General features: G+C 39.4%; 1 protein-coding gene across 1 annotated transcript in view; it reads left to right on the forward strand.

Annotated features, from left to right (window-relative positions):
- The window catches only part of PHACTR2 (phosphatase and actin regulator 2), a 241,810-nt gene that overhangs the window by 190,340 nt on the left and 36,685 nt on the right, over positions 1-14,785 (forward strand). Inside the window, exons 3-5 of the mRNA XM_087865546.1 lie at positions 344-424; positions 5,571-5,729; positions 11,039-11,278. Coding sequence (XP_087721672.1) covers positions 344-424; positions 5,571-5,729; positions 11,039-11,278 — 480 coding nt within the window. The remainder of the gene's footprint in view (positions 1-343; positions 425-5,570; positions 5,730-11,038; positions 11,279-14,785) is intronic.

Raw genomic sequence — 14,785 nt, forward strand, 5'->3', positions numbered from 1 at the left:
CATAGAAGCCTATGTTTTAGAATGCCTAAAAAAAAATATTTCAAAGAGAGAAGCAGCCTTTGTGCTCTATAGCTGATATGAAATAATGTGTCTGCTTTCTTGGTCAAACATCATCATTTGAAGGACCAGGCACCGCGGCTGGGTTTCAGAGCATGAGCTGCAGTCCTTTGGCCTTGTCCTAATTATATTGGTTCCAACCACGAGTTTTGCTAGACAACTCGAAAAACTGGGGTTTGAGCCCTCAGGTGTACAGAATAAATGTGTTCAGTTCTACTTGGAATGTTTTTCATAAATTATTTTAAGCAATGACTTGATTCTTTCTTATGCTTATTCTTTTTAAAAGTATTAGAAAGGAAGATATCCACAAGACAAAGTAGAGAGGAGCTGATAAGAAGGGGCGTTCTTAAGGAGTTGCCTGATCAAGGTGAGGAAATTAATCATACGTTTAAAGTAACTCGATCCTTTTTATTCTTTGGTCTTCCTTTCCTTTTCTTTTGAAATTTAAGATAATCGTGGTCTTTGGGAGATAAAGCAGTGAGTACGGCACTCTGAGAATCTTGCTTTAATTCAGAATGCCTTTGTGGGCTCAGAGAATGTATTCTGGAAAAGAAATTCAATGACCTTTTTGGTGAGTCCTCACTATATGTCCCTAATCCTGAAGTTCTACAAAGGTAGTTGGCTGAAGATACAGATAAGATACAAATGCTTGTACGACTCCTCTTCTGTTCTTGAACCTCGGTCTTTCTATACAGTTAACTTGGTTGTTTGAGTAAATGCAATGTTGTTGCTTGGCTCCTGACTTTTGATTTCTTATAGAAAAGGGACGGAAAAGAAATAGTAAATGTATCTTTTGTTCTTGATATTCTATAATAAAATCAAATGTACCATCAGTAAGGCACGAATGGACACATTAAATTAATCTGCTTTATGTGTTCTCTCAGGTAATTTTCCTAGTTTTGTTCTCTTTTCGTTTCTTTGAATCTAATTGTCTTTCACCTTTTCACTAATAATTATTATTTCTAAGTATTTTGTTTTCCCTTCTCCTAATCTTCTTCCTCTGTTTTTCTCTATCCTCCCAAGAGGGAATCTTGCTCAAGACAAGTCTTTGATAGTAACCAAGATAGACCCTCAGAAGAAGACACCAAGATTGGTTATTTCTCCAAATAAGTAATACCAAATAATTTTCATTACTCCCCCTACTCTTAAAACTAAAGGAAATTTTTGTTGCAAAATTGTTGATTTACCTCATGCCTTCCCTTGCCCCACCCCCTGGACATTTACTGGGATAAAGTAGTATTACTGTACTTTTATGGGAAGAAATAAAGTGCTGTTAATTTAGAATTAAAATCACAGAATTCTTTTCCTGATAAATGTTCTTTGCAAAGAACATCTTTTGGAATTCACTATTTATAAATCCAAATGACACACTTTTTCCAACATCTGAATAATTCCGGAGTGGAGCTAGGAAGTGCTTTACTGTTTTACCGCTGTTTAAAAGAATATAGGGAAGTCTAGAGTGAATAATGCCATTTTTCTTGAGCCCTCACAATTTAGGCATTTTATTTCAATCTCTGACCAATTATATTTTTCTCATTCTGCTTTATGAATGAACTTTATGTCTTCTTTAATTTTCTATTACCATGAAGCTACTTATTTCCTGTCTGGGAAATTTAATGATAAAAAAATGCGCATCCCTAACTTTTTGTTCATGGAAGGTGGGCTTGCAGTATCAAAATTATTCTCCCCTCTAATCTCTCTGGAGGCAGGAGAGAAATTACAGATCCACTGAGCGATCACCTTTCTGAGCAATCACCTTCCTGGGGTGGGCCAGCGCAATTGTTTGGTATCATTTATTTGGAAATTGTTTAAAGAAAGGAAAAATGCAAAAATTTATGATTGAAACTGTTAATGAGTGTGAAAGACAGAGATTTAAAAACCTTTTTTACCTGATTAAAAATTATAGCTAGAAAACAGTTTATTTTTTCTAAAAACAAGTGGCAGTGGTCAACTTAAAGAAATGCGTAGTATTGATTGGTTTTTGTTCTGCCTAATTTGTTAAACTGTTTACTTGATGGGTTTCAATTTCCCATACTTACTTCCCAGAAGTCTGACTCTAGTTAACCTTTTGGTAACTTCTACAGACCAAACATTAAAAGTTTTAAAACATAAAAGAACAAAACAATTTTTCACCCAAACATAATGTAAGAAATTTAATGTTCGGGAAATCCTAAATTACTAAATTTCACTTTCTCCTTATTTCATGGTCCCTATATGGAACTGTAGAAATGACCTAATCCTTGAAAGTTCCTGGTGATGCCTATTGTAAATAGAGTCTTTCCCCTCTTCAGCCAAAGGCTGGAGAAAATCGTTTTCTGTCGTTTCTCCAAAAAGAATTATCTTGAGAATTTCGGTCTGTTTTCAGCTCTAGCCAGGGACTGGAAGCTGCTATGCTTGGTGACAGCCTCCTGTCTTCTGCCAGTGAAGATTCATTCTTTGCCTTGATCTTCCTGACCTTGCCTTAGCTCTTGACAGTTATTGTCAATTATGCCCTTTATTCAGGGAGCCAGATAGACGTTTTCAATCCCTCCAGCTACCCTGGGTTTGACCTCATCCCATCCCACCCCCTACCCTCTCTCCCAGCTTTTAGTTTTATTCCTTTTAGATGACCTTTTCTATACTAACCTCTAACTTCCATCTAAAAGTTCAACAACTGGTCTTCTCTCCTGAGAATTCCCAGGTCTAGTCCAAGTTCATTCCTTATTTTCTGGTTCTTTCCTTCCATCTTTTCCCTTAGCTCTAGCATGAGGGCACAAAGATGTGCCTGCCTGCCTGTCGTGCAGCCTCCTTTCTCTCTCTTCCACGGTGTCCGTTTTAACCTTCTGATGAGTCACTCACCGTTTGGTCACACACAACTTTCTCCACATCTCTGTTTCTCTGTTAACTATATCCCAGATACACTTGTTTGACCAGAAAGAGGGAAAACCCCGCAACACTCTCCTGCTCCTTGTTTCACCACTGGTGTGTGTGTGCGTTTTATCTCTGGTTCACTTGAAGCTTACAGGTTTTCCTGAGCTTTTTCCTTTGCGCGCAAGGGCTCCTGTTACTTCTAACCTCAGTGTCTTCCCTGCTCTCCTTTGTGGCAGGTTTGCGTGCATTTTCCTACATGTATAAACTGTATCAAGGGCGCAACTTGTTTTAATTCTACTGTAATGCACAAAACTAGAAAACTTTTTCAGTGCACCCACCAATTAATTATTAATAACCAGTTCTACTCTGTTTTATTCTTGAATTTATATTTATCACATATCGGTCTCCTTTTTCTGCTGTTATTTTCATAGGCACTAGCTTTATTTCAGACCTCAAAGTAAGTATCTGTCCACATTGTTGACTCTCTTATGTGAAAATTCAGTTTCTTATTGCACCACAACTATTTAATTTTCTCTCTACCTTTTTTTGTTCAAGATTTTAAAATCAGTTATTTAACCTACTAAAGAATTTTTTGTGTAATAAGGGTTAAAATTAATTAAGTTTTCATTAACATGACTTCAGCATTTTTTTGTTGTCAAGTAAAGACTGAGTAATCAAAGATAAATTTATATTTGGGTTGTGTAAAAATTGAGGGTATTTTTATATAAAGACATGGTTTTCTATTTTGTTTGGAATTTTCCATTCTTAAATTAGTTTTTAGTTTTCCTGTGTCTAATATCTGGACATTACGTTGTGTCTCCCCTCCCTTATTTTTTTTTATTTTTATTATTTTTTAATATTTTATTTATTTATTTGACAGAGAGATAGCCAGCGAGAGAGGAAACACAAGGAGGGGGAGTGGGAGAGGAAGAAACAGGGTCCCACCGGAGCAGGGAGCCTGATGCGGGGCTCCTTCTCCAAGGACCCTGGGATCACGCCCTGAGCTGAAGGTAGATGCTTAATGACTGAGCCACCCAGGCGCCCCTCCCCTCCCTTATTTTTAATAGCGAATTCCTTGGGATCTAATAATAAGAATCTTTTGGTTTCCCTTTGGTTTGACCTATACTCTTTAAAAAGTATTACCTTAATTTTATTGAGATAGTTAAGATTTATTTGCAGTGGCATTGACCTCAATTATCATTTATTTTACTTTTATACAGGAATCAGATTATAGGTACTTGGAAGTTATATGGCTCAGCAACGATTGCTTTTTCATTTTGAGCATGACATAATTCCGTGATATGTATTTTTCTTGTTAAAATGTCATGCCTGTTTTTATGGACAAGGCCAATGGATTTTGTGTTGAGCCAAAAAAGTTCAATCATATTTAATGAAAATTTGAGAGATGATCTCTGTTTTATTTATAATGATTGCCAAAATAAGATTAATCAAAAACTGCATAAAAATAGCTCTAATGATGCATTTCTTCAACTTTGCAAAGTCAAAACTTCAACTTTTTTTTTTTTTTTTTTTTACAGTGGTAGCAAAGCATCTTAAAATGTTCTGCATATGATCTAGGCTTAGTCTTTGCAAGCATCACAGAATTAAAAGCTTATGCAAAATCTCATTCAGTTTAGAAACTTCGAGAAATTATGAAAGTTCAGGGATTAAAATTAGTTATTTCTGATTTAGGTAACATATTAGAAATTTTATTTTCAGGGCGCCTGGGTGGCGCAGTCGTTAAGCGTCTGCCTTCGGCTCAGGGCGTTATCCCGGTGTTCTGGGATCGAGTCCCACATCAGGCTCCTCCGCTAGGAGCCTGCTTCTTCCTCTCCCACTCCCCCTGCTTGTGTTCCCTCTCTCACTGGCTCTCTCTCTTTCTGTCAAATAAATAAATAAATAACTCTTTTAAAAAAAAAAAGAAAGAAATTTTATTTTCAGTTGTGATTTTTTAAAAGTTCCTCTGTAATTACTTCTTTTTCACATTTTCCCCCCTAATGTTTTCAACTTATTATTAGGCCACATTAAAGGCTTTTGGTCAGTCATATATAACAGTTACCTGAATACTTTTTAATATTTCCATCAATAAGAAAATGAAAATAAAATTAACCTCGCTACCATGTTTCCCTGAATATAGAGTGTGTAAAGTTAACATATCACAAATGCAATCATGTGAGACATGATGGTTGTAAATTTTCATATTCTCCCCCTAATCATTTGTATGTCTAATTACATTTCATGTTATTTGTGTATTAATATTCACCTTGTGTTTTCAGTGCTTGTTAAAATGTTTATTCCATTTTTCAGATTTCTCCTTTTACCATTCAGTTTGTGAATGACAAAGAGACTGCTAAGTACTGACTTCAACAAAGCCTAAGTACAAGAAGAGAAGGGTTCTGTGGCCCTGAGATATTGTATAATTAGGATAATAATTTCTACTGTCCTGAAAGGGCGGATATCCCCTCCATTGCTGCTCACCCCCAAGACTACGGATTTTCTAGCTCTTTCGTTGGAAAGAGTTATTTAGTAAAACATGGTGAAATGATACAGGATGTATTTGGGTCTGAAACATGAACCCAAACCCTACAGTCCTAGTAACTGGAAAACTGGGTTTTAAGAAAGCCATCAAGTTAGACATCTAGGTGTTTCTTTCCCCATTTTAGATGGAGATGTAACAGTTAACTTTGAAAATTCAAACGGGCACATGATACCCATCGGAGAGGAATCTACCCGAGAGGAAAATGTAGTAAAATCTGAAGAAGGTAATGGCTCTGTAGCTGAAAAAGCGCCACTTCTGGAGGAAAAGGCAGAAGATAAGAAAGGTAAAATCAAGAGAAACTCCATATTCTTTTACTTCAATACAGCTCAACGTCGAGAATCAGGTCTTAAGCTCCAAATTGTGACTCTTAAGACCAGTGAGGGAGGAAGTTTGCAAATACAAAGAAGAGAGAAATTACGAGTGAAGAGAAATAGGATGGTTTTCTCAGGTAGATGCATCCATTTTGTAAGCACATCATTCAATTTTTTACTTAGAAGCATTAATTAACAGTAATAAGCAGAAAGGATAGCCTCTTTAATCAGTAGAGATATCTGGGAATATTATCCTTTCCTCGGGATCTTTCCCTCAGTATTTTCTCTTACTTTTAGAAAAAATGCCATTGTCTGAGTATCTTTTTCCGCTAGTTAGAAGTGACCTTTGTGAGCATGTCAGTGTGGAGGAGTGGAGGACGGCTGTGGCAGCCCAGCATCCTCTCTAATTGTGGGAGCTTAGCTGGTGGCATCCATACACGCAGTATTATAGGTACTGGTCCAAGTTCTAGGCATTTCTGAGAGAGACCGAGGAATAGTTCCCAGAGATGCTGGGGACTTTGGTTACTGTATTGACCACAGCCTCCGCTTCATGATTTGTTTATGCATTTGGAAATTTCAAAATATGCCAGGGGCAGTTATGCCATTCCCTGAAGGCTTCTTTAAAGAACTTGGTTTCTAGAGTGAATATGCCAAAGTTGATTAAGGTACCTGCAAAATCTCTATCTATCAAGGACCCCTCAAAACATTTCACAAGTTCCTGGTCACTGATGGGTTGATTATCTCTCGCTATGACTGCTGTCACATGCAGGACCCTCCAAGCCTTGTAATTACGCAAACCTGAACTGAAACCCCCACAAAGTAAGGATTTGTTGGGAGATTCTAGATGATTGCATGCAGCATAGAAATGAATCCTCAGGAAACAGACTATTTCCTGTTCTGTAATATCTGCTTCTGAGTTGGATGGCAAAAATCTCTCAGACCTAGCTTAGGTTCTGTAGGCATTGTGAGAATTCTTAGAAACTGCTGAAAGCAAACTTCTCTTCCTCTGTTCTTGACCCAAGTCCTCTAAAGACAAAGAAAACAAAAGAGCACTTGACAGACATTGTAACTTAAATCATCTTCTCTGGAAGTCTATAACCCCTTATTTGCATATAAATTGGCCTGTAAAAATTTTAGAAGCCTCTATGAACAATCTGTTAGAAATTTATTATTTTGCTTTATTTATTCAATATTAAGTATAGTATTCATGGGGCTTTACTTAGTCCTGTTCTATTGAAGGACTCTGGTTAACCTTACAAATACTGATTACAAGAAGCTAGCTAATATTTTTAATAATCACATTCCTGGAACATAAAGAGAAAATAGACCTAAATAGATTTCAGTGAGATTAGTTTCAAAGTATTCATGCAAGTAGTGATTTAGTGATTTTTTTTTTTTAAGTCCAACTGTCCTGTCTCACCAAACTGCTAAATTTCAGATCCATCTGTGGCTTGTCCCTGGTGCAGCCTCTTCACATTCAAGAATCACATCCTTCCTTACGTAATAGTGCCATCGTTAATGCTTGCCTGGTCCATGTGGGATGTCAGTCAGTGGACTGGCCAAGCTTCAAAGGAAGTGTTTCCCTTATCAACTTAATAAAAAGTTGCTGACAGTTTCATGTTAATGAAACCAGCAGGCCTTGGTGTTCGAAAAAGATGGCAGACCTCATAGTCATAGGTCCATGGATATTTGAGACGTGTTTTTGTTTTCTTATTCTTTACTTAGAATTAGTACATTCAGTTCTTTTTGGTCAAACGAGATCTGAGATAGCATCTTGCTTGGCTGGTCTGTACATCAAGAAATGAAATGCTGGACATGCCACCACACCACCAGTAAGGCAGCAAAGCCCCCTCTCGCTGCGTGGATGGTGTGCCTGCCAGGGCCACACTGAAAGTGAGGCGAGGCATTTGGTATGGAAGCCATTTCCTGAGAGTCAAAAGAATGTCACTCATAATTCACACAGTATTATGTTAAATAGAAAATACCTCATAAACAGAGGTAACCACTTATTTCTCTGGGAAGACACCGTTTAATTCCAAAAAACAGCCCAAGATTCACTTTTCCTTCTGTTCCTCATGGTCTCACTAGCATGCAAATCCACAATCCCATGTCCTTAATTCACACTTTGGGTGTTCTGAATTCCCTTTCGGGGGGTGAAATGCTCCCTTTCCTTTCATATTAAGCCAATTTATCCAAGAATGTTATTTCATCTATTAAGTGGTTATATTTGCAAAACCATATCACATGCCTTTAAACTCCCAAATGCTTGTATCGCTTTGTAAGATAATATGTCAGTCCTTTAATAATTAAAACATCGGCGTCAAAGAAAACAGAACAGATGGCAAATGCCCTTACACTGCGCTGTGTAGGTTCCACCCAGGACTCGGGTGTTCCTGGGGCTCCGGGCGGCGCTGGAATCCAGAGTTGGAACAGTGGTCTGGGAACTCCTGTGTCTAACACTGGAGACTTTTCCCTTAAAACCTTCAGGGCTTTCAGTCTCCCATTATTCCTTCTCAGTGCCTTCAAATATGTAAGAAATACTCATCTGCAATCTGTTATACATATATTGGTATTAAATATAAGAAATCTGAAAACGATTTGATATTCTATCTCTTGAGGTGTTACAGAGAGCTTTCCATGAAGTAACAAGTGACTCACATGCATTTGTTCCACAAACAATAATGAAGGGCTCCCGTGGGTAGGACTTTGCTGGGTCCAGGAAAAGAGGGGTGAGCCGGAAATGGTCTTTGACTCCAAGCAGATCGCGGCCTATGGGAGCCCAGCGTGCAGGCAGCCGATCACCACGGAAGATACAAAGTACTCTGGAACACCTGAGCACATGGAGACAGGGGAGCTTGCAGTGGGGACCAAATTTCGTTCTTAGAAGCAGATATTTCCAAACTGCGATCTGAAGGAGACAAGGAGTAGTCAGGCGAAGGAGAGGAATTGGGGCAGAGGTGCTTTCTTGGCAAAGTGAGGGCCATGCACTATTCTCAGGTTTGCTCTAAGTGTTGACCCGATGGAAGGGACCACAGTAAACAGCCATCCTCCAGACATATTGTTTTAAAACATAGTGTCTGTATCACCCAGAATGAATAGACACCCCTGGCTTAACCTCCTCTTGAAAAGATAATACTCATATGCACCATCAATTTATATCATGTCTTCAGGGCCTGTGGTAATAAAAAATACAAGGACTTCGTTCATTACCTCTCAGATACAAGTAAGAGTTTGTTCTCTACCAATGTGGTGTTAATAACTATCAGCCTGTCGCCTTCATTGAGCAGATCTCATGCTTAAAGCGTTGTGTTTAATGGGATGTGACATTTTAGACGAAAGGAATTTATAATTTAGTCAGAAGACTTGGGATTGTCACTCCCAACTGTCGTAGAGTGAACATCTCCTCCCTCCCAAACCCAGAAGCTGCATTCTTTGGGATGCAGCTTTAGAATTTGAAACTTCAGACAGAAAGGAGAAAGATCTCAGTGATAGGCCTTGAGGGCAGGCTAAGACTTGTGAAGGTTTATAGCATGAAAGAGAATTAAGGTTCCCAGGGTTGCCGATGAGTCTGATGGGCTCACCGTGGGCAGTATCATCAGGCTTGATCTCTGGGCGTTATGCAACGTCTGATCTTACAAAGAGTCACATGAAGACGTATTTAAAGAGCAGGCCTGTGCCCCATGTCCAAAGACGGATAAGTCAACATAGGTTTGTATGTTTTATGTTAAAATGAAATGATTTACGTGTGGCGTCAACTGGTATTGTTCTCGAACCTGACGTTTGTGACTCAGTGGCCTCCTGGTTCAGACGAGGGAGGTTAGGCAAATCACCACTTAGTTAAAAAGACGCAATATGTAACTGAAAAGCGTACATACCAAGTAGCCTCCAGTAAATATTGAAAAAGCAGCTCAGACCGTAAATACCAGTAAGTTGAGGGGCAGGAGGGGACTGTGGTGGGCTTCGTGGGGAAGATAAACGAAAAGCTTTATTAATTACCTACTGCAACGAGAATCATTCTTATGGTAGTTATCTATGTGCATTGAGGGGATGTAGTCAAAAAAATGGCAGTTCTCACTTTGCACTCACTAGAATGAGAAATGAAACAAAAGAAATAGTAATAAAATGTGATGCGTTCTAATAATAAAACCCTTTCTGGTCATTCAGTAATGGGACTGGATATATCCAGTAGAGGCTTATTACTCTTGTCTTAACACTGTCTTTTGTGTTTTTTTAACTGTGCTCCATATTTAAAGAAATGCTGCTTAGCTCTTTGGACCAGAACTGTATTTTAATTTATTTTAATTTTGATCAGCCACCATTAGAAACAACATGGATGTGAGTACATGAATGAACATTCAGCGTCTCCACTTTCCATAATGAGAGACAGACTGTCTCTCCTCCAGTTAGGCAAAATCTTGTGAAAGGCGTCTGTTCTTAGGTACGAATTTTTTAAATGAATTTCAACCCTTGTGTTTTCAAAGTTGTAACTTGTGTTTACATTGCAAAACAAATGTGATATTTTCGGAGTTTCTGCACCCTCTGTACCTGGAGTTGTGACCCTGTTTGAAAAGGTCAGAGGAAGTTGCTAGAAAACAGGAAGCTGCCCTTGTGCACCGTGAGAGCCTGAGAATAATTTTAATAGTAGAAAATAGTTTATTCGTCAGTGCACTGTGCTTCCTGGAAGAGAGTCTAGAGTCTCTCTTAGCATAGAAAATGATTGATGTTTTACCATAATTTGAGACAGAACTCATATCCCTTTCTGACTGGTGGAGCTTGAGTTTTCCTGAGAGAAAGTCCCTGCACCAAGTCCCATTACCATGAAGGTAATGAAGTCCAGTCACTGCCTCCCTGTCAGTCCTCATGGCATTATATGCAGTGCACTGACCTGCTACTCTCAGCACCCTTCAGTTTTGTTAAATTTGAATTTAGCTCTCCTGCCCAGATCCTTACCCAGCAGCTGCTGATTCATGGCTGGTGTCAGTCCCTGACAGTGGACATTGACACTCGTCCTCAGCATAACTCCATCAAAGTGACTTGTGCGACCCTGTTTGATCGCAGGAATGACTCATGTACCCAGACAGTGCACCCCGGTTTGGCTTTCAGCCCATGCACCTTTGATCGTCTTTGCCCTGACCGTGCTCTCCCTGGTACGAAACACCACGCTGGTTCCGAAGGGCCAAGCAGCCACATGTTGGTATCACTGTCGCCATATGTCTTGCTCTTTCTATTTATACGGTGTGTGTCTGTATCAGTCTGCTTCTGTTCGCTTTCTCATTTGTAGAGAACACTGAAAACCACTCTGAAACACCGGCAGCTCCTGTTCCATGTCCTGCAGCTCTTCCTAAGCCTAAACCCAAACTTAAGCCCAAAAAAACACCTGTGCCTCCAAAAGGGGCTGCCGCTGGGGCAAGCCCCAAGGGTGACGAAGTGCCTCCTAGTAAAAAAATTACCAAGGCTCCTGGTAAGCAGGCCCCCATCCCTCCACCCAAGCCAACAAGCCGAAACACGACCCGAGAGGCTGGTGAGTATGCCCCCTGGGGGCTGGAGTCTAGGGTGTTTGGCGCTGGGGTGGGGCTCATTGCTTTTTCTAGGGACGGTGGCCTTTTTGGTGTCTGGTGTCTTAGAATATAATACCAGTGAATTTCACTTTGACATAGGCAACACTCAGGAGATTCCTTTGTTGTTGCTTCCACCAAAGGAAAGTCAACCAGTTGATTAGTTGACCTCATTAGTTTTTGGGTGAATAGACCTCTTTCATTCCAAGTGTCCAGTATCTGTTTAAGAACCAGCAGAAGGACTCAGGGTGGAGTATGCCTGATGAATGCCAGTGATCTGATATCATATTATCTCCACGTTGCCTGGCCTTCTGCCTATTTGAGTTTATGGGTGGCTCTTTGGCTTGGATTTTCCTTTAAAATATCTTAAGTTGCATATAAGAATATGACACTTACATGTTCGACATTTTTGCTGGATCTTAGTATCTTAAATCTTTCCACATACATAGTCATTTCTCTACTGACAAATGACAAAGAGCTCATATCACTCAGTCCAGCTCTCCCCCGCCCGTCTCTTCTGGAATCACAGCTTTCTCATCCTAGTTGAAAGTCACATGCTCAGTGTTCACTGTCCACCCTCATCCCCAGATATCCGTGTATTACGAGGAATAGTATCCCACTACATAGTTACAAGTCACTATTGCGCATCACCAGGGGTGGTCTGGGTGATCTACAAACAACGTCTGTCCAGCTTTCCTTTCAAATCAGATATGCTTAATGCAAAGTGGAGTTCCTGGTCTTCTAGTCAAGTGGCATAAACAAGCCTACCATGTCATCCCGCTGTAAAAGGGACAGTAATCAAAGTATACATGCTGAATGGCTTTTTCCATTAACACGTGCATAAACATTCTCTGTGTTGTAGCAAACCTTATTTTCCTCAAAATCAGTAACTTTCTTGCAATTGGCTACCAGGATATTCGTATTGATCTTTTTCCCTCCATCATTTATACCTGTACTGCTCAGAGAATGGCTTCCTTGACAGTATAGCAGACTTCCAGATACAAATAGATGTTCCTCTACTTGTGCTCCTCTCTTCTTCGGCCTTTGACCTCGAGTGTCTTGGTGTCTCTAATAAGCTCTGAAATGAAATGTCTCCGAATGCTGTGCTTGCAGTGCCGGCAGGCCGTTTCCTCAGCTACCAACTGCCCTGTGTTCATGCTTGTTGGCATCGCTGTGTTTCCCAGACTGCCTAGCAAACCCGAGGAGCAGTGCTTGAAGTGAGGCAGGCAGTGATCCAGTTCTTAAAGAAAAGCCCCAAACAATCACCCCAGGCTTGGGAATTACACAAACTTTCTCACTTCCTCCTGCCCCCTGGGTTAGTGGCTCACTATTGACTTGGCTTGGGCTCTCTCATTTCTCTCAGAAGAAAGCTGGTGATTAATGCCAGGGCAGGGGACAGCTTTCATGAGAGATTTTGAGTTATATCCAGATATTTTACTTGAAGGTTTATTTATAGGCTCATGATGTTCCTAGGAGAATAATACAGTCACATTATTATCCATTGTATTAAATGAGGCCCCACTGGCCCATAATGTGAATAACAATGTTGCTCTTCTCAGGCTGTCCCAGAGAAACAGGGGTTTCATTGAGCTATACCCACAAGCCTGATGTGCAAGAATCCTTTTATCAAATATTGATAATACTCCTTCAAAATCCAACTGCTGTTCCATTTGTAACCATTTAGAGCTTTCTAAGTGGTGACTTTGTTGTATTTGAATAATGTTGTCCTCCCAGAAAAATTACTTCAAATGCAACTCATGATGTTTAGTCAGATGTTTCAATTCTTGTAAAAGCTATCAGTTAGGGTTCTTCTCAATTCCTCAGTTAGTGTAGACCTCAAGATAACCAGATGCTGGCTTAGTATGTTCAGCTGCTTTGTGAGTGAAGGAAGGTCAAATCTCCCGTATTTGTTTTCTTTCTCATTGTTACACAGTGTGTTAACGACCATAGTATTTAACTGAGGAGAGGTGGCTTTGCTTTTTTAATCATGGCCTTAATTCAAGGTAGCTTAAGCAACATGGTTGATTTCAGCAAAGTCTTACCATTTTAGAAGAAACTTAAAGAAGTATCTAGAGAAGTGTGACGTGAAGCTGCACCCCAGGCATTGAAAAAATTGTCTTTTTCCTTAAGTTGAGCTAAAGTTAACTTTGCTGTTAGAAAAGAAATAATTTTCTTTTTTAAAAAGTATACATATATATATGTATATATATATATGTAATATAATGCACATTAATATATACATTGGTATGTGAAAGGGCTTCTGTTCAATTTACCTACAAAAGTAATTGAACTTGTTTAAATATCAAATCCTTAGATCTTTGCTGCGAGAAATAAATTTAGAATGGACTTAGATTGTAGAAGTATGCTTAATACCCTTGTCTTATTAGCAAGAAGATTGTTAGCTTCAAAGAAGTAGTATGAGCAGGCCCAGACTTGGGGTAGTGTGAATTCTAGTTGTGTTCATCTAAAATAATAAAGCCCCCAAGCCATACAGATATCTTTTAAGTCTGGATCTTTTCACCAAGTGAGACTCAAGTCTTTTTTAGTGTATCAGAGCTGATGAAGTCTTACATTTCATTGTCTCTTCCTTTATTTGTTCTTCATCTCTTGACCCTCCCCCAATTGACTTCAATAAAGGTAAGTTACAATAACATCTCTTGTGGATTGGCTCCAGGGTACTAGCAAGATATTTTGTAATGGTTCTGTGGAAGATAGTTTAACCCCTCATGAAAAAGAGGGAAAGTATAACATTACAACAGAAGAGGCAATTGAGAGAAATTTATAGATCATACAGGTCATGAAACAAAAGGCTATTCTCATAGGAGTTTAAATGTGTTTCCCAAAATGATATAAAGAAGAGAAGAATTAAGCTTTTTTTCCCTGAAAATGGTTTGGTTTCAGCAGTCCTATCCAAAAGCAGGCAAATACCTTCTGGTGGCCACAACCCTCCTCTAATGAAGACCCTCTAGGAATATAAGCAGTAAGGAAGATTGGCTTTGTGAGGGTGTTTGTCACAAGATCTGAGAATGACACTCTTTCCCTTCAGATTACTCCAATGCTACCCCTGTAGACATTTTTTTTTGTAAAAAAAATAACTTTTTCTGCCTTTTGATATTTTGTGGGTTTGGATTTTTTTTTTATTTAAATTCAATTTAACTAACATACAGTGTAGTATTAGTTTCAGAGGTAATTTAGTGATTCATCAGTTGCATATGACACCCTATGCTCATTACCTGAAGAGTCCTCCTTAATGGTAGCCTTTTGATATTTTGAAGGGGACTTGTCTTTCCCGTGTGGCCATGTGTTTTCTCTCTGCCCCATCACCACTGCAGATGGAGGTGCGGGCCCGTACGGCAAGCTTCTCTCTCTGGAGCCATGGGGATGACTGGTTTAGAGTTGAGTACACTTGCTTTGGGTCCAGAAAGGAGCCACAGGGGTATACCCTGGCCGTTCTGAATGTGGGCCACTCCATT

The sequence above is a fragment of the Ursus americanus genome, chromosome 11 (genome assembly GCF_024610735.1).
Source record: "Ursus americanus isolate L20-20 chromosome 11, mUrsAme1.1.p, whole genome shotgun sequence".
Taxonomy (NCBI): domain Eukaryota; kingdom Metazoa; phylum Chordata; class Mammalia; order Carnivora; family Ursidae; genus Ursus; species Ursus americanus.